The sequence below is a fragment of the Phycodurus eques genome, chromosome 14 (assembly GCF_024500275.1).
Source record: "Phycodurus eques isolate BA_2022a chromosome 14, UOR_Pequ_1.1, whole genome shotgun sequence".
NCBI classification, from domain to species: Eukaryota; Metazoa; Chordata; class Actinopteri; order Syngnathiformes; family Syngnathidae; genus Phycodurus; species Phycodurus eques.
The window spans coordinates 19796675-19817534 of NC_084538.1; the positions used below are offsets into that span (position 1 = coordinate 19796675).

General features: G+C 41.4%; 1 protein-coding gene across 2 annotated transcripts; it reads left to right on the forward strand.

The window, feature by feature from the left end:
* The first annotated feature begins 119 nt into the window (after nt 1-119).
* Nucleotides 120-17461, forward strand: prorp (protein only RNase P catalytic subunit). 2 transcript variants are annotated; one of them, XM_061697155.1, is made up of 10 exons: nt 120-817; nt 1018-1156; nt 1270-1504; nt 1607-1893; nt 4473-4520; nt 6487-6619; nt 14345-14455; nt 15049-15197; nt 15285-15483; nt 15560-17461. In XM_061697155.1, exons 1-10 carry the CDS (start codon nt 412-414, stop codon nt 15686-15688), a joined length of 1836 nt encoding a protein of 611 aa, XP_061553139.1. In that variant the 5' UTR covers nt 120-411; the 3' UTR covers nt 15689-17461. The 2 variants fall into 2 exon arrangements, with proteins under 2 accessions (XP_061553139.1, XP_061553140.1); XM_061697156.1 differs by lacking the exon at nt 120-817 and having other exon boundaries at nt 1063-1173.
* Nucleotides 17462-20860: the final 3399 nt, after the last annotated feature.

The following is a 20860-nucleotide window of genomic DNA, read 5'->3' on the forward strand; positions in this document are numbered from 1 at the left end:
AATCTTCCAAAATAAACATTAGTTTCAAAGACTTTGCGAGGTGAAGGGGATGGAAGATTTCTTGTTTTGAAATGATTTGGAAGCCGACATACTTCCGGTTAGTCAACCGTCCTGTCGAACGTTGATTATGTCATATACGCGACGACTATTGCAGCTGAAGTTATACAGTAGTTGCAAATTTGAGTTTGAGCAGAAATTTCACGTGTAAGTCGTAATTATTTATGTTTAAAAACAACGTATGTGTCCATCGTGTCTCATTTCCAGGTTATTGATTGCTTTACGCTTTGTTTTATGCTGAGCCATGCGAGGAATTAGTATACATACAGTCTGTTTACAGTATGAAATATTGTAAATATTGGAACTTAGAGAGCAGTATGCAATAATAACCATTACACGGGTACGAATTTGGCCATGGGTTTCACCGTTATAATCAATCTTAAATCGTGCCTTAGGCCTGCGTTACCTTTTATTAATCAAGGATCTTCAGCGTTCCTTACGTTGGCGTACACAGCACACATTCAGTGCTACATGAACTGGAGCTCCAGCCCTGGATTGAGCAAAGACAACAGTAGACAGACCAATGTGCAGGCTAGACTGAAAAATAGCACCATTAGACAGAGGACAGACGGGTTGTGGGACAATGTGGCAGATGGAGGAGGCAAGAACTTTAATCCCCGGCAAAATCCTTCCATCCCAAAATCTGTGTTTGCTGCTGGCACGGCGAAGAGGACAGCAGAGATGCTGAGGAGGAAGGCGGGTTTTTGCCCAGAGGAGAATCATCATGAGGGGCCTGCAAGGAGGACAGTCGGGAGGAAAGGTATGGCTAATTAATCTTTCAAGAACCAATTAAGATTCACTATTATATGCTATTACAGCTAGAAATGTGCATGTAGATGCAATCTTGTTTTAATTTGTGATTTTGCACAAGATTATTCGAGGTTATCGAACGAGTTTGTTAGGTTGTGTTATGTAAGAGCTCACGTGTAGCTTATCAAGGCGGGCTTATGTGTTTTACAGGGAAGCTGCAACCTCCTGACCAGCCGCTATCTGTTGACGAGTGGAAGAAACTGAAGGAGTCTCTGGGAAGTCCGGAACGATTTGATATTGGCATCTTGTCTACACTGTTGAACTCTGGGGCAGAGTTGGATATTGCCAAGTAAAAGGACTTCAAGGGTTGCTATATGAATTTGAAATTGTATTCCTGCCCTGCTGTCTTTAGGTTTAGTGATTAATTGCAAACATTGTTTTTTATGTTCTGCTTTGCTATAGGTCCCTGCTGTCATTTGTTGCCACAGAAACAGGAACGGTATCTTATGTACTCCTATTGCAGTATCTGGCACTTTGTGTGAATGGCAATCATGACCAAGAAGTACTTGATGTCTACAATATCATGCGAGAGAATTTCCCCTCTTTGGATACTGGAGCTTATAGTCTTGTTATTAAGTCTTTCAGCCGTACAGCAAGATGGCGCGACGCTCTCAGCATTTTAAATGACCTCAAAAAGGTAAACAATCTTCATTTCTTTTTTTAAACAGCAGTTCTTTGCAGATTTTCGGCAAATTGGAGGCCAGTGGTATGACAGTTGACTGTATCGTCATTTCTACAGGTGGTTACCCCATCACCTCGCAATTATGGCAACATAATTGCTGCAGCCATGCTTAATGGTGACCCAATCACTGCCTGGGCTCTTTATGATGAACTATTGGCAAAGGGTCTAAACCCACAACATGAAACATGGACCTGTCTGTTTAAGAGAGTGCATGCAGAGGAACAAGAGACCATGTTGCTGAGCGAACAGCAGGAGAGGCTTCTGGGAATTCTGCTGTACATGAGGAACAACCAAGTTTACCCACAGCTGACTCTGGCTAGCAGCATCAAGACCTGGTTTGAAAGGTACTAGTCATTGATGGGTTCGATGGGTTTAGGTATTAGATTTTTGTGCATAAACGCAGTCAAATAAAATACAGATGCATCTCAGTAAATTACAACCCCAATTCCAATGAAGTTGTGACATTGCGTTAAACATAAATAAAAACAGAATGCAATGATTTCCAAATCATGTTCAACCTATATTTATTTGAATACAGTATATTTAATGTTAATTTAATGTTAATATTTAAAAAGACAATATATTTAATGTTCAAACTGATAAACTTGAATGTTTCTAGCAAATAATCATTAACTTAGAAATGTATGGCTGCCACACGTTCCAAAAAAGCTGGGACAGGTAGAAAAAAAGAGGAATGCTACTCAAACACCTGTTTGGAACATCCCACAGGTGAACAGGCTAATTGGGAACAGGTGGGTGCTATGATTGGGCAAAGTTCACCTCTTTGTGAACAAGTGCGTGAGAACATAGTCGGAAAAGTTTAAGGACAATGTTCCTCAACGTACAGTTGCAAGGAATTTCATCATCTACGGTCCATAATATCATAAAAAGTTTCAGAGAATCTGCAAAAATCACTGTATGTAAGCGGCAAGGCACTGCATCAAAAACGATATCAATGTGTAAAGGATATCACCACATGGGCTCAGGAACACTTCAGAAAACCAATGTCAGTACATACAGTTCAGCGCTACATCCGTAAGTGCAACTTGAAACTCTACTATGCAAAGCAAAAGCCATTTATCAACAACGCCCAGAAACACCGCCGGCTTCTCTGGGGCCGAGCTCATATAAAATGGAATTATGAAAAGTGGTCCAGATTTCAAATTGTTTTTGAAAATTGTGGACGTCGTGTCCTCCGGGCCAAAGAGGAAAAGAACCATCTGGACTGTTATGGACACAAAGTTGAAAAGCCAGCATCTATGATGATATGGGGCTGTGTTAGTGCCAATGGCATGGGTAACTTACACATCTATGAAGGCACCATTAATGCTGAAAGGTACATGCAGGTTTTGGAGAAACATATGCTGCCATCCAAGCAAATTCTTTTTCATGGACACCCCTGCTTATTTCACCAAGACAATGCCAAACCACATTCTGCACGTGTTACAACAGCGTGGCTTCGTAGTAAAAGAGTGCAGGTACTAGACTCGCCTGCCTGCAGTCCAGACCTGTCTCCCATTGAAAATGTGTGGCGCATTATGAAGCGTACAATACGACAACGGAGACCCTGGACTGTTGAACTGCTGAAGGCAAGAATGGGAAAGAATTTCACCTACAAAGCTTCAACAATTAGTGTCCTCAGTTTCCAAACGTTTATTGACTGTTGTTAAAGGAAAAAGTGATGTAACACAGTGGTAAACATGACCCTGTCCCAGCTTCTTTGGAACGTGTTGCAGCCGTAAAATTCGAAGTTCATGATTATTTGCTAAAAACAATGAAGTTTATCAGTTTGAACATTAAATATCTTTTCTTTGAAGTGTATTCAATTAAATAGAGGTTGAACATGATTTGCAAATCATTGTATTCTGTTTTTATTTATGTTTAACACAACGTCCCAACAAATTAGGGTTGTAGTATCCTCAGTTGTAGAATATGGTGGAAAATGTTTTTGTTTCAATAGTACAATTAAAAAAATTAAACTTATTTACATTTAGTAGACACAGAAAACTATTTTATGATTTTATTTTTGATCATTTAGATTTGTATATTTTACAGCTAACAAAAACCCAAACTTCACCACCTCAAGAAATTATACTATTGCATAAGAAATAATCAAAATTATTTTTAACATAGAAATTCACAGACGAATCGGCCTTTTGAAAAGTATTTGAGTTTCACTTTTTTGAATTGAACTACTGAAATAAAATAACTTTTTTTCTGTGATATCCTTTACTCTAATTTAGGGTTTAAACAAATATACAAAATGTTCTTTTTGGCATACCATAGTGTAAATTTATGTAAAACTAACATTGCAAAGCAGCCAGTGGATTCATAGTTCCTGCATCTTGTGCGTGCGTGACACGCATTGACATTGTGGTCAGTTTGTTTTTTAAACTTGATAGTGAATAGCTGCTTAGGATGTCATGGGCATTGACTTTGGAAGTACCTGTGGGACAGCTGACCTGTTTTTAATATTGATCATTTATCATGAAATTATTTTCTTTCATGTTATTTTACTATACTGTGCAGTAATCTGTGATCTCCAGCCCAATTCACTAGTTACTTGGCAGCCTGCAACAAAACATAAATTATTTACCTAAAATGACTGATGAATGATGAAATAACATGGCATAATTGTTAGTATAAAATTCCATGAAAAAAAAGACGTTGATAACTCTCGTGCTGTATGTATTCAGTCAGCAATTTTTACATGCTAACAGCAAGTGTGAATAATGAACTTAATGAAGAAACTGGTTGGCAATCTAGCGCCCAATAAAGCAAGTTGAGTAAATATTGCCAAATATGTTTTAGTCCTGTTAATCTTTATTAAAAAAAATAATAAAATCTTGATAGAGACAAAGGGAATTCTGTCACATTCTGACTTGATTTCTCCAGTGTCTCATAGTCTCTTTCCTGTTGTCAGTATTCCACGACAGAAGTGGAGAGGAACTTGGAGCACCGCCTCTCCAAAGTAACGACAACCCTTTTTTTCCTCTTCGACTTAGACACCTTTAGAACAGGTTTTCCGAATTTTCTTTCTTGTACCTTTTTGAGGAGCTAAAACAACTTGTGTAGCTACTGGATGTATATTTGGGTACAGTAGGTATGGAAAGTATTCAGACCCCCTTAAATCTTTCACTCTTTGTTATTTTGCAGCCATTTGCTGAAGTTATTTAAGTTTATTTTTCTTTCCTACACGCAGCACCCCATATTTCATCCATGCATTTTCTTACACCCTGAACCAGTCGCCAGCCAATCGCAGGGCACATCGAAACAAACAACCATTCACACTCACATTCACACCTATGGGCAATTTAGAGTCTTCAATGAACTTACCACGCATGTTTTTTGGGATGTGGGAGGAAACCGGACTGCCCGGAAAATACCCAGCCAAGCACGGGGAGAACATGCAAACTCCACACAGATGGGGCCGGGTTTTGAACCCCGGTCCACAGAACTGTGAGGCAGATGTGCTAACCAGTCGTTCACCGTGCTGGCGCACCCCATATTGACAGAAAAAAAAACGAAATTGTTGAAATCTTTGCAGATTTATTGAAAGAGAAAAACTGAAATATCACACAGCTGTAAGTATTCAGACTCTTTGCTGTGACACTCTGGGTGCTGTCCATTTCTTCTGATCGTCCTTGAGATGCTTCCACACCTTCATTGGAGTCCAGCTGTGTTTGATTATACTGATTGGACTTCATTAGGAAAGCCACACACCTGTCTATATAAGACCTTACAGCTCACAGTGCATGTCAGAATAAATGAGAATGACAATCATGAGGTCAAAGGAACTGCCTGAAGAGCTCAGAGACAGAATTGTGGCAAGGCACAGATCTGGCCAAGGTTACAAAAAAAAATACTGCTGCACTTAAGTTTCCTAAGAACACAGTGGCCTCCATCCATCCATCCATCCATCCATTTTCTGAGCCGCTTCTCCTCACTAGGGTCGCGGGCGTGCTGGAGCCTATCCCAGCTGTCATCGGGCAGGAGGCGGGGTACACCCTGAACTGGTTGCCAGCCAATCGCAGGGCACATAGGAACAAACAACCATTCGCGCTCACAGTCATGCCTACGAGCAATTTAGAGTCTCCAATTCATGCATGTTTTTGGGATGTGGGAGGAAACCGGAGTGCCCGGAGAAAACCCACGCAGGCACGGGGAGAACATGCAAACTCCACACAGACGGGGACGGGGATTGAACCCGGGTCCTCAGAACTGTGAGGCTGACGCTCTAACCAGTCGGCCACCGTGCCGCCCACAGTGGCCTCCATAATCCTTAAATGGAAGACGTTTGGGACGACCAGAACCCTAGAGCTGGCCATCCGGGCAAACTGAGTAATCGGGGAGAAGAGCCTTGGTGAGAGGGGTAAAGAAGAACCCAAAGATCACTGTGGCTGAGCTCCAGAGATGCAGTTGGGACATGGGAGAAAGTTCTATAAAATCAACCATCATTGCAGCCCTCCACCAGTTGGGGCTTTATGGCAGAGTGGCCTGACGGAAGCCTCTCCGCAGTGCAAGACACATGAAAGCCTGCATGGAGTTTGCTCAAAAAAACACCTGAAGGACTACAGATAATACTTCATGTTTTGATCATATGCGTAGAAGCAAACTCATGCATTGTAAAAATGCATTCTGCATAGGTAGGAGGGTTTTTGGCGGTGCGTATTATACATGGGTGTGCATTATACACAAGAAATTACGGTAAATACTGACCAAAGGGTCTGAAAACTTATGGCTGTGTGATATTTCAATTTTTCTTTTTAAATAAATCTGCAAAAAAAATCTTTTTTTCCCCTGTCAATATGAGGTGCTGTGTGTACATTAATGAGGAGAAAAATGAACTTAAATGATTTTAGCAAATGGCTGCACTATAACAAAGAGTAAAAATTTTAAGGGTGTCTGAATACTTCCCGTACCCACTGTATGTTTAGTGGCGTGTGCAAGAGTTGTGGAACAGAACTGGAATCCATCCAACTGACTGCTGAGGAGTACCAACAGCTGAGAAATAGAGTCATGACTGACATCATCCAGGGACGTGACGTTTTCAACAAGACCACACCAGAGGTCAGTTATATTAATTGTTCAGGTACTGTATGTCATTTTAACAGTACTGTACCATATACAGGGTGATTGAAAAGTAACTCCCGATTTTTAAGTACTTGTAATTTATTTCTGAACTATAATTCTTACAAGAAAGGAACATTAGAAGAAAGTGGCGTTTTATTTAAAATTCAATATGGGTGCCAGCATTAGCCACCAGTTTCTCAAGCCGCCTGGGAACTGCATTAACTGATTTCACAAGGATGGATTCTTGTGGGATGGAGGACGTAACTTCCCGTATTCGCCCTTCAAGTTCTTCCAAAGATACATAAATACATACACAAAATATAAATATACATGTACATAAAATATATGCCATACACAAAATAATTTAGAAAAACATGAATCAATTCAGTATTTTAAAAGAAGCAGTTACTTTTCAATCACCCTCTATATGCATATTTTTTTTTTAACAGCAGTACAGCACTGTAATCTTTGTTGTTACTTTTCACAGTGGAATGATTAAATCCTGAGAGTACTTTTCTTAGCACATCTGCCTCACAGTTTTGAGGACCAGGGTTCAAATCGGGCCTCGCCTGCGTGGAGTTTGCATGTTCTCCTTGTGCCAGTGTGGGTTTTCTCCGGGTACTCCGGTTTCCTCCCACTCCCAAAAACATGCACGGTAGGTTAAGAAGACTCTAAATTGTCCGTAGGTATGAATGTGAGTGTGAATTATTGTTTGTTTATGTGTGCCCTGCGATTGGCTGATAACCAATTCAGGTACCCCGTCTCTAGCCCGCAGTTAACTGGGATAGGCTCCAGTATACCTGCGACCCTAGTGAGGCTAAGTGGTGTAGAAAATGGATGGATGGACTACTTTTCTCGAGATCCCAACACAGCAACTGGTCATGCTCCTTTCTTCTGCTAGATGGCGTCTTTAATATCCATCTGTACTATAAAGAGATGCCCTGTCTTTTTTTGTGTAGTTTGGCTAAATGCGATTGGAGATTATTAGATTAAATATTCCTGTCCTTCATCTTGTTACTTTTTGTCAGATGTGACATCATTTAAAACACTAGCGCCAGTGTTCCATTAGAAGACATAACATGGCCATTCCATACCACTGTCTGCGTGATAGATATTGTGGTATGCTTTGGGTCATGAGCTATTTCTTTCCCGGCCCATTCTGTTCTCTTCCCATCATTCTGATGCCAGTTGACCCTGGTTGCTTCTGTTCTGTCCAAAGAATTTGAGCCCAGAAGATGGAAATATTGTTTTAGTTGTTTGCTGATGGTAAGTTAATTGAAAACTCTAAATTTCCAATAGGTGTGAATGTGAGTGTGAATGATTGTTTGTCTATTTGTGCCCTGCAATTGGCTAGCGACCAGTTCAGGGTGTACCCCGCCTTTCGCCCAGAGTTAGCTGAGATAGATGCAGGCACCCCCGCGACCGTAGTGAGGATAAGCGGTACGGAAAATGGGGGGAATGGATGGATAGATGTTTTCGGACAAAGTCTTAACTGGCTTTATTATCAATGATTTCCACCACTGGATTTTAATTTATCTTGGCATCTCTCATTAGTATATTTTGACAATGATACGTCAAACTCCAGAATATTCTTGATTTATGTTAATGTTGGGAAGTGTTTTGTATTCACCAAGAATAGCATTCTGCCATCATCCATTTTAGCCGTCGTAGTGCAAAAGTCACAAAAGTTTTTGAGGGACAATAAACTGAATATTTTTCAGTGGCCTAGTCAGTACAGCATGCATTTCACTTACTGAAGACAAACAAGCAGCAAGTGAAGGCCTGGCAAAGCATCTCTTGGGAGGAAACTTGACTTTGGTGATGTCTATGTGCTCCAGATTAATATCATCCAAGTATGAAAAGTGAAAAGTTATATTTTCAACGTCACATTTTCAAATACTTTTCATCGTCAGAGGATGTTAGTACTTAAAAAAAAAAATGGCTGTAAATGGTAACTGTATTGCGCTTATATAGTGCTTTAACTACAACATCATGGTGCCCAAAGCGCTTTACAGATGCTCAGACGGTCACCCATTCAAGCACACATTCATACACCAGTGGGCGGCTCCTGCCATGCAAGGCGCTGCTCGGCCCACTGGGAGCAATTTGGGGTTCAGTGTCTTGCCCAAGGTCACTTCGAGAGCGGACAGCCAGAGCCAGGAGTCAAACCATTGGTCACTGAACATCTGGCTCTACCAACTGTCTCACAGCAGTGCAGAACCGTGGAGCACTTTTTATGAAATTGCAGCACAAGATTATGTATGCAAGTGCAAACGTATTCATGGTTGTGTGTGTGTGCGTGCGTGCATGAGTGTGAGAACACATGTGTTGGAAGCTGTCATGTTACCCGCCGCAGCACAATGAGCTGGTCTCACATATCAGCCGTGGAAAGTCCCTGGATAATTACACCAGGAGTAGACTGGCTGTCTCTCGTCTTCCCTCCTCTGTCCTCACTACTTCCCTTTTTAGTTGATCTGTTTACACCGAAGCAATAAGATATGTTAGTCTTAGCAATACAAGCGCTAAATTGGAAGTTGGAAGATATTAATTTTGGTGTGTGCTCATTGGTTATTCAAAATAGATAGAGTAACAGCAGGGCTTTGGAGGCATTTTTTTCTGCTTCTGTTACCGGAGCAATACTACAAGCTTTTACTTTTTCAGGTCACATTTTGATTGCGTGTGTGTGTGTGAGAGAGCGAGAGAGTGTGCGCACAGCTTGACGTCCAGGGGAATTCACAGAAGTCTATTTCCACACTGCTGCAATCTAAAAGTGAAAACACACTCAATGTTCCCATGCTGGAGCACAACACGATGTTCCTGCAAGCCACAAAGCTGAACCTCAGTATTTGCAACAGAATGGGACACGCAGGTGCCTGAGAAGGTTTAAGTGCTCTCTGGCAGCGTGTGAAATTGAAATTTAAAACATTTCTATCTTTTTGGTTACCGCAGACTTCCTCTTTGCTAGTGTAGCACCTCAACTATCCGCTGTATTTTTAGGCAAATGCTAGTTAGTAAACTAGAGGTCACCTTCCTTCAGAATTAATGTTTTCTACTGTCTTACGCATAAATAAGTCAAAAGGAGGCTGTGCCAGGGTTTAAGGTTGACATCTATGGGAGTTTTTGAAGGAATGCTAAAGTCAATAAACACCATAAGCCTTGCAAAACGGGTGGATTTCAAATTTCTGACATTGTCAACATCAGTTAATGTTCAAGCTTTGCTGCAGGTTCCGTTCCAAGGAATGGGAGCATAAACTTAATATATCCCCTCTCTTTTAATTTTCACCCACATCCCCTTTAAGATCACATTCCCTTTTAGTGGGCCAACAAACCAACACTTGGTGAATTTTGCTTCACAATGATAGTAAAGGGCAACGGTTGCAAGCCATGAGGGTCGCAGGGCGGAGGGGGGGAAAAGCTGACACATTGAAGAGGACCGAGGTGGGGGGAGCATGTCAATGTGCTGCAAATGAAGCCAATGTACGTTCAGTGTGTGTCAATAAACCCGCGATCAAACTTTTGCGAATCTCAACGTTGCAGCGAAGGCTGCGACGTCTGTATGAATGCTTGGCCGTCCAAGCTTCTACGCTAGCTGATGCCATGATATGGACCGATCAGAGCGATACTGTTTTCCATATTTAAATTGCGGAAGATGAGCGATCCAATCAGAGTAGAGCTTATTTATTGACATGTCGCATAATAATGAGAAATCCGACCATCTCAAATGCCAGGGTGAAAACAGCAACTAGAATAGCTTGAAAAAGGACATTTTGGACATTTCCAACCAAAATTACAATGCAAAACTGAATTCACCAACATCGACATCAAAGGTGATCAAAATTAAATAGAAGAAAAGTGATGGAATGGGATTTTTTAAAAATTGGATGACCACAGCTTTGTTTTGTTTTGTTATGCAAACCAAATTTAAAAACTGTCTCCCCTAAGGATTTGGGTATTTTTTTCCTTTTACACAGTTATAAGTACGGTCCGTATGGTTCATTTTGCTGACTGTTGTCAGAGTGTCGACTGGCAATACACTTTTGTATTTAGGGACAGAAAGAACGACCAGTTACATTTTAATGTTTTAAATTACAGGTTTGTGAATGTGATCATTTAAATTCCGTAGTCTGACCTGTCAGGCTCCAAACCACCACCAAAAACAAACCACTGAATTTAAAGAGAGAACTCTGAAATTTTGTTCAGTATTCTACCAAAAAAAAAAAAAAAAAAAATATATTTTACTGGGACAGCTTTTAGTTCTGTGTAATCTGATAACAAAGAATAGTGCATATTTATTTTCATCTGGTTTTGGCTCATTAGCACATTATGCCTCACCAGTTTCCTTAATCTTTAAGTATATATATTTGTATTTGAGTGTATTTCAAGAACACATCTGTATCAGGACAAATTGACACTGTCCTATAGCCTATTTTTCTGCCACTATGCCTTTCGTATAGTATCTGAACGATTCTAAAATGTCTGTACTTTTAAACACCACCACACACGAGACACCCGGTTTGCTGCAAATATACAGTACCATAATTTCTCGTGTATAATGCGCATTCCCCCCCCCCCCCCCCCCCCCCCAAAAACAAATTGTCATAAGTCAATAGTGTACATTATACATAGGTATAGGGCAAAATGGAAAAAACCTTCACATTTTATCAATGTATGCCGCCATGTAGAGGTTATGAAAAAGCTGTACACTTTCATTCTAATATACTAACACCACCTCGTGGTTATAATAAAAGTAACTATTATAAAAGTAGGGCTGCGCCTTTCAAAATAAGAGCAAGTAAATTAAAAAAAAAACTATTACGTGTTCAAATAAAGTGCTTAACTTCAGAATAATTATTTGAAAAAAATAACAAAGTACAGATCATTCTTGATGTTTTGACCATATGGGTAGAAGCAAAATCATGCATTGTAAAAATGCATTATACATAGGTAGAAGGGTTTTCCAGAAATTTTAGGTCAACTTTGGGTGTACGTATTATACATGGGTGCGCATTATACATGGGAAATTATGGTAGTTCTTTCTTCTTTTGGTCCATCATACTTAAACATGACGTACTTTTCCACTGAATGAATAGGTAAGGGAAAAAACTCCCAAGATATACAATGCATGCATTTTCTATGGCATGTCTCCTCATTAGGGTCACGGATGAGCTGGAGCCTATCCCAGCTGACTTTGGGTGAGAAGCGAGTTCCACCCTGGACTGTTCACCAGCCAAGTGCAAGGCACATATAGACAAACAACCATTCACTCTATGCCTATACCTTGGAAATATTTAGTCTTTAAGTAACCTGGCATACATGTTTTTGGGATGTGAGAGGGCACCCGGAGAAAACCCACGCAAGCACAGAAAGAAAATAAAAACTCCACACAGAAAATCCTGAACCAAGATTTGAACCCCAAACCTCAAAACGGTTGTGGCACACCTGCAAACCACTAAGCAACCATATTGCCTATTCCCAACAAATTAAAAAAAATTCTTAACTTTAACACACACAGAAAATGCACATTTTTTTTTTGTCACAAATTATTTTTGGGCGGCAAGGTGGCCGACTGGTGAGAGCGTCTACCTCACAGTTCTGAGGACCGGGGTTCAATGTTTTCTAGTGGACTATTGAGTCTGCGTAATAAAAGTTGATTTGATTATTATATATATATAATTATTATTATATATATATATATATATATGTATAGGGGTTGTATATATATATATATATATATATATATATATATATATACACACACACACACACACACACACACACACACACACATACATATATATCCATCCATTTTCTGAGCCGCTTCTCCTCACTAGGGTTGCGGGCGTGCTGGAGCCTATCCCAGCTGTCATCGGGCAGGTGGCGGGGTACACCCTGAACTGGTTGCCAGGCAATCGCAGGGCACATACAAACAGACAACCATTCGCACTCACATTCACACCTACGGGCAATTTAGAGTCTCCAATTAATGCATGTTTTTGGGATGTGGGAGGAAACCGGAGTGCCCGGAGAAAACCCACCCAGGCACGGGGAGAACATGCAAACTCCACACAGGCGGGGCCGGGGATTGAACCCGGGTCCTCAGAACTGTGAGGCTGACGCTCTAACCAGTCGCCCACCGTGCTGCCTATATATATACACACAACCCCAATTCCAATAAAGTTGGGACGTTGTGTTAAACAAATAAAAACAGAATACAATGATTTGCAAATCATGTTCAACCTGTATTTAATTGCATACACTACAAAGACAAGATATTTAATGTTCAAACTGATAAACTTGATTGTTTTAGCAAATAATCATTAACTTTGAATTTTATGGCTGCAACACGTTCCAAAAAAGCTGGGAAGGGGTCATGTTTACCACTGTGTTACATCACCTTTTCTTTTAACAACATAAATGTTTGGGAACTGAGGACACTAATTGTTGAAGCTTTGTAGGTGGAATTCTTTCCCATTCTTGCTTGATGTACAGTTTCAGCTGTTCAACAGTCCGGGGTCTCCGTTGTCATATTTTATGCTTCATAATGCGCCACACATTTTATATGGGAGACAGGTCTGGACTGCAGGCAGGCCAGTCTAGTACCCGCACTCTTTTACTACGAAGCCACGCTGTTGTAACACGTACAGAATGTGATTTGGTATTGTCTTGCTGAAATAAGCAGGGGCGTCCATGAAAAGGACGTTGCTTGGAATGGCAACATATGTTTCTCCAAAACCTGGATGTACTTTTCAGCATTAATGGTGCCTTCACAGATGTGTAAGTTACCCATGCGATTGGCACTCACACAGCCCCATATCATCATAGATGCTGGCTTTTGAACTTTGTGTCCATAACAGTCCAGATGGTTCTTTTCCTCTTTGGCCCGGAGGACACGACATGCACAATTTCCAAAAACAATTTGAAATGTGGACTCGTCAGACCACAGAACACTTTTCCACTTTGCATCAGTCCATCTTAGATGAGCTCGGGCCTAGAGAAGCCGGCGGCGTTTCTGGGTGTTGTTGATAAATGGCTTTTGCGTTGCATAGTAGAGTTTCAAGTTGCACTTACGGATGTAGCACCGAACTGTATTTAGTGACATTGGTTTTCTGAAGTGTTCCTGAGCCCATGTGGTGATATCCTTTACACATTGATGTCGGTTTTTGATGCAGTGCTGCCTGAGGGATTGAAGGTCACGGGCATTCAATGTTGGTTTTCAATGTTGGCTGCATTTACATGCAGTGATTTCTCCAGATTCTCTGAACCTTTTGACGATATTATGGACCGTAGATGATGAAGTCCCTAAATTGCAATTGTACATTGAGGAACATTGTCCTTAAACTGTTCGACTATTTTCTCATGCACTTGTTCACAAAGAGGTGAACTTCGCCCCATCTTTGCTTCTGAATGACTGAGCAAGTCAGGGAAGCTCATTTTATACCCAATCGTGGCACCCACCTGTTCCCAATTAGCCTGTTCACCTGTGGGATGTTCCAAACAGGTGTTTGACGAGCATTCCTCAACTTTCTCAGTCTTTTTTGCCACCTGTCCCAGCTTTTTTGGTACGTGTGGCAGCCATAAATTTCATATTATATATATATATATATATATATATATATAATAAAGGCGAAAACAGCAAATTATTGTTATTTATATTATTTCAGGTATGATTTTACTTCTTGCTGATTTTACTTCTTACTTCAATGTACTTCTGTGTCTCTTCAGGAGTTGGAGAGATTCAAGGCATTTGTGAGGATGAAGCCAGCCTTTGATGTCGTTGTGGATGGTCTTAATGTGGCAAATATCAACAAGGACAGAAGCAAGCAATCAGAGATGGTAAGGACGCACACACACATATACGCGCGCAGGCAAAGAATCACATGCACATTTAGCTATTTTAGCCAGACAAGCACAGTTTTACTGTTTTTAGCGGTACCTTCATACTAGGGGCTTTTTTTTGGAGGTCGCACTATGACTAACCACGCATTGTTTGAACATACGTGTTTGTGAGTGGGAGGAGCCTTTTATAGACATATAAAACATTTGGTTTAAACACCATCTTGCCTGCCCACATCCGTCCTTTCGTATCATGTGATCTTTCACAGATTGATGTGAAGTACAAAGATGAGACTCCATATCTAGTCATGAGAGTTGTCAGCCAGTAAACAGTCTATCCATCCATTTTCTATACCGTTTATCCTGATTAGCGCAGCGGTTCCGCTGGTCACCAGTCAGTCACAGGGCACACAATGACAATAGAGACAAAGAAGCATTCACACTGTGGATAATTTAGTGTTCGATTGACCTAACATTCATGTTTGTGGATTGTGGCAAGCCAGAGTAACTCTGAGGAGACCCATTGCAAATGTTCAATTTACAAAGTGTGCATTTGGAGGAGGTTTTAGTCGGGTTTTGTGCATGTGTTATAGTTGCTGGCTGTGGTGTCGGAGCTCAAGCTACAGGGCCTTACTGTTCTGGTGCTCGGGAGGAAACACATGTTGCGGCCCTCCAGATCTTGGAACCGGCACAACATGAACCTTATTCAGCAGAAAGCTCATTGCTTTTTTACTGACAACATGTGAGGACTAATGATAGACGCACACAGTTACTGAGCCATTTCTTCCGAGCTGTTTGTTTTCATTTTTCTCCCCACTCTTTCCATCAGTTCTGAAGATGACCCCTTCCTGCTATATGCCGCGTTGCATTCGGGGAACCACTGTCGCTTCGTGAGTAAGGACCTGATGAGGGACCACAAAGCTTGCTTGCCGGACGAAGCCACCAGGCGACTCTTCTTCAAATGGCAGAGGGGCCATCAGCTGGTTGTGCATGGACACATTGTGGCAGGCAGGAGGGTCCGATTTCAGGTGATGAATAGGAGGAGCCATAACATGAGAGAGGAGGAGGTGCAGGTGCATATATTAAATGTGTTTGTGTGTTCAGAGTATTCCCAGCTGTGACACCATTGTGCAGACTTCAGGAGGCACCTGGCACATCCCCTATGACGACACAGAAGACAGGAGCACCTATGAAGTACCCCAGAAATGGCTGTGCCTTACCAGAATTCCCTGAACATGCACCTTGAAAATGGATTTCGAAAAGAAATTAATCAGATAACTTCATCACTGCCCTACAATTGGTTGGCAACCAGTCCAGGGTGTACCCTGTCCCGCGTTCAAAGTTTGCTGCTTGCTGCTAGGATCGGCTCCTGTTATTTGCCACTCCAATAAGGACAAGCACGGAGAGAAAACGCAAACTCCACACAGGAAGGCCGCAGCCCGGTTTCAAACCACCAAGCTCAGTATCGTGAGGCGGAAATGCTAGCAACACGACCATCATGCCGCCGCGCATCACACTTTCCATCACAAAGGTTGGAAATCACGGTGATGTTATTTAATAGTCCATTAATATTATATCAAATCTTGTTAAAAATGGCATTTCTTAAACAATGATGCGCTGCTAACTATGGAAAATGTTGGGACTCAAAATCAGCAACTGGCCTCTCCCAGCATTAAAATTGGAATCCTGCAAAATAATCCCAATTTTTAATAAAGGTACCTGTGATCTGCTTCTTTTTTTTCCGCTAACTGTAATCAAATAGTTAACTTTTTTGTTGTTGTTGTATTCTGATGACATAATCCTGTTACATGCACAGTATTCCGTTACTCCCCACGCTCGAAATTGTGTGTAAAGAAACCAAGATATTTATAGGCAGTCTAATAATCATTACATTGATTATAGCATGGTTTCTAGCCTTCAATGAACTCTTTAATCCGTATATCTGTGTTATGTTTTCAGTCTCTCTCTTGACATCTGAAAAACCCTTCATCCATTAACTCAGCATATCCCATCTGGCTTGGGGCGAGCAGTCACCAGAAATAGACGTGGTCACATGAATCATTAAGCTCGTACATCACTAATGTTTCTTATGTCTATGTCATGTGTTCTGAAGAACAAGCGGCTGGACGTCGAGACAGTCACCCATCTATTCAGAATAACAGAACACAGGCTGCATCATGACCGGCATGATGGCCCGGATAATTTGAGCTCCAAGAGTGCTTGTATTGTATCGAATAATGTAGCCTATGTATAATTTTGGATTGAATCAGGCAGTGGCGGGCATTTGCACTTAGTGTGCTGATATTTTGTAACGCCTCCTGCCAGGTATCATCTGGCACAGGAATCCCCAATTCTTTTTCCCACCCCTCTTTAATTGAAGCAGTAGATGTTGCACAAATCCCCTGTATTGCGCTATGTAACAATGAGAGTCGTTTTTTTCTGGCCCGAACTACTCACTCAGGCATCTGTCCAAAGCATCAGGCTTGGCCTCTCAAACTGCGGCACATGACAGCGAACGTAATTTCGCAGTTGAAGATATCTGAAAAAGTGACATTTTTGCCATGAGATTTTCTTGTGTAAAATGGGTGCCTTGGCTCATTAAATGTTGGGAAACTGCTCTGCAGAACTACTTGCAATCAGCTGTCGGACATTAAACAAGTACGACATACATTCCACTCATTATCACATTGCCATTGGAACAGGAATTCAGAACAGTGAAAGAGATTTTCTTTTCCTTTAAAGAAAGCAAAAACAAGCAGTTCATGGCCCGGCCAAATTTCGGTTGAAACCCTGCTTGAACCTGTGAGGTCAGCGCCAGAAGCCGATCTGATTTCCTTCACCATAGTAGTAAACGTGCTGGGTTACCTCACAAGCAAGCCTTTGGCGGAATTGTCGCCTATATTCAAAGTCTGGATGCTTTTTCTTCAGACAATGAGTGAAAACAGTGAGGTTAGATACATTTCTTGTGTGTAAAATCGCTGTAATCAGAGGTGGGTAGGAACGCATTCTTGGTCCAGCGTAAATAAAAACTGAAACCAATGATTTCTAAATCCTTTTCAACCTGTATTCAATTGAATACACTACAAAGTCCAAATATTGAATGTTCAAACTGATAAGATTTGACTTTATGCAAATATTCACTCATTTTGAATTTGATGCCTTCAACACGTTCCAAATAAGATGGACTCTGTACATCACCTTTACTTTAAACAACACAATAAGCATTTGGTAACTGAGGACAATAATTGCTGAAGCTTTAGAGGAGGAATTGTTCCCATTCTTGCTTGATGAACAACTTCAGTTGCCCAACATGGTCTCAGTTGTCGTATTTTGCGCTTCATAATGTGGCGCATATTTTCAATGGGAGAGCGATCCGGACCGCTGGCATTCCAGTCTAGTGTTTGCACTCTTTTACTGCAAAGTCACGCTATCATAACACATGCGGAATGCTTGGTATTCTCTTGCTGAAAGAAGCAGGACGTCCCTGAAAAAGATGTTGCTTGGATGGCAGCATATGTTGCTCAGAAACCTCTATGTACCTTTCAGCATTAATGATGCCTTCACAGACGTGCAAGTCACCCATGCCATGGGCGCTAACTTTGCGCTAACGATCCAGATGGTAATTTTCCTCTTTGGCCTGGAAGACATCATCATCATCATCATCATCATCAAGAAGTACGTGGAGGATGATGAGTACGTTCCAGCTTCTAGGAGTTGTAAGTTCTTCGATGGCTGAACAGGCAACTTTGTGACCTGCATTGGCGTTGACATGTAAGACACTGAAAAGTGATGTGGTTGAAGGTGTGTCGCCCAATGTGTTATGTACGTTGGCTAACCTCGGGGACTTTGTCCCACCACTGCAGACCCAGGATGCGATGGAGGCAGGAGACGTGAACACGTTCCAGCATCCTGATGTGACAGCGGCAGAGAACCCATGCTTCACATCCATACAAAAGCGGCAACATGCATACTGGTTCGTATACAGCCACTTTTGTCAGGATGGTGAGGTCGCGGTGAAGGAAAATTCTATGGCAAAGTTGACCAAAGACCACCGATGCTAAGCTTATACGCTGTTGTACTTCCCGTGTTATGTCATGTTTGTTGTTCAGCACAGAGCCTAGATAATGTGAATTGGTTCACATTTGCTGCAGTGGTTTCCCCCGCGTAGAGCGTGTTGTGAGTGTGGCTGCGGACACATTCCTGCTGCATAACTTCGAAAGGCCGGCATCTGCATCGGCTCTAGTCATGATAGTAATAAGTCGCTGGAGACCCTCAGGACTATGACTCAATAGGGCAGCGTCATCCGCATATTGTAATTCAAAAACCTGATCAAGAGGTGTTTTTGTTATGGTTCGGAGGCAACGCAGGTTGAAAAGGCTGCCATCAAGTCGATATCGAATGGAGACGCTGTCTGCTGGGTTGAATGACTGTCGAGCATACAGGGTCACTGCTGTCATAAAGAGGTTAAATGTGACTGGTGTCATCGCACATCCTTGAAGGATCCTTGCACCCGCAGACCGCTTCAAAGCCCCCATAGGAACTTTTAAATGTATTTTTTTAACACAAGATGTCACCACAGAGCCACCAAAGATGACTGTAGAACGTGCTTGGGCTTCATTCATCTTTTCACGGACATCTTATTTGTATACATAAGTAAATTATATACAACACCGATTCCAATGGCACGTTGTGTTAAACAAATAAAAACAATACAATGATTAGCAAATCATGTTCAACCTAAATTTCATTGAATACACTACAAAGACAAGATCTTTAATGTTCAAACCGATAAACTTGATTGTTTTTATCAAAATTTAAAATGTGTACATCTTGCAAACCCAAATTCCAATGAAGATCGGACATTGTGTAAAATCTAAACAAAAACAGAATACAGTGATTTACAACCTATATTTGACAATGCTACAAAGACAATATATTTAAAGTTCAAATTGATCAACTTTGTTTTGTTGCAAATATTCACTCATTTTGAATTTGATGCCTGCAATACATTCCAAAAAAAGCGAAGGCAGGGGCATATTTACCACTGTGTTACATTACCTTTCCTTTTTAAGTGTACGGGAACTGAGGATACTACAACCCCGACTTCAATGAATGTTAAACATAAATAAAAACAGAATACAATGATTTGAAAATCATGTTCAACCTATATTTAATTGAATACACTACAAAGACAAGATATTTAATGTTCAAGCTGTTAAACTTTATTGTTTTCTTTGGCAAATAATAATTAACTTGGAATTTTATGGCTGCAACACATGCCAAAAAAGCTGGGACAGGTGGCAACAAAGACTGAGAAAGTTGAGGAATGCTCGTCAAACACCTGTTTGGAACATCCCACGGGTGAACAGGCTAATTGGGAACAGGTGGGTGCCACGATTGGGTAGAAAAGAATTGCTCAGTCATTCAGAAGCAAAGATGAGGCGAGGTTCACCTCTTTGTGAACAAGTGCGTGAGAAAATAGTCGAACAGTTTAAGGACAATGTTCCTCAACGTACCATTGCAAGGAATTTAGGGATTTCATCATCTACGGTCCATAATATCATCAAAAGGTTCAGAAAATCTGGAGAAATCACTGCATGTAAGCGGCAAGGCCGAAAGCCAACATTGAATGGCCGTAACCTTCGATCCCTCAGGCGGCACTGCATCAAAAACCGACATCATTGTGTAAAGGATATGACCACATGGGCTCAGGAACACTTCAGAAAACCAATGTCAGTAAATACAGTTCGGCGCTACATCCGTAAGTGCAACTTGAAACTCTACTATGCAAAGCAAAAGCCATTTATCAACAACACCCAGAAACGCCGCCGGCTTCTCTGGGTCCGAAATCATCTAAGATGGACTGATGCAAAGTGGGAAAGTTTTTCTGTGGTCCAACAAGTCCACATTTCGAATTGTTTTTGGAAATTGTGGACGTCATGTCCTTGGTGCCAATGAGGAAAAGAACCATCCGGACTGTTATGGACGCAAAGTTCAAAAGCCAGCATCTGTGATGGTATGGGGCTGTGTTAGTGCCAATGGCATGGGTAACTTATACATCGGTGAAGGCACCATTAATGCTGAAAGGTACATACAGGTTTTGGAGAAACATATGCTGCCATCCAAGCAACGTCTTTTTCATGAACGCCCCTGCTTGTTTCAGCAAGACAATGCCAAACCACATTCTGCACGTGTTACAACAGCGTGGCTTCGTAGTAAAAGAGTGCGGATACTAGACTGGCCTAACTGCAGTCCAGACCTGTCTCCCATTGAAAATGTGTGGCGCATCTTGAAGCGTAAAATGCGACAACGGAGACACCGGAATGTTGAACAGCTGAAGCTGTACATCAAGCAAGACTGGGAAAGAATTCCACCTACAAAGCTTCAACAATTAGTGTCCTCAGT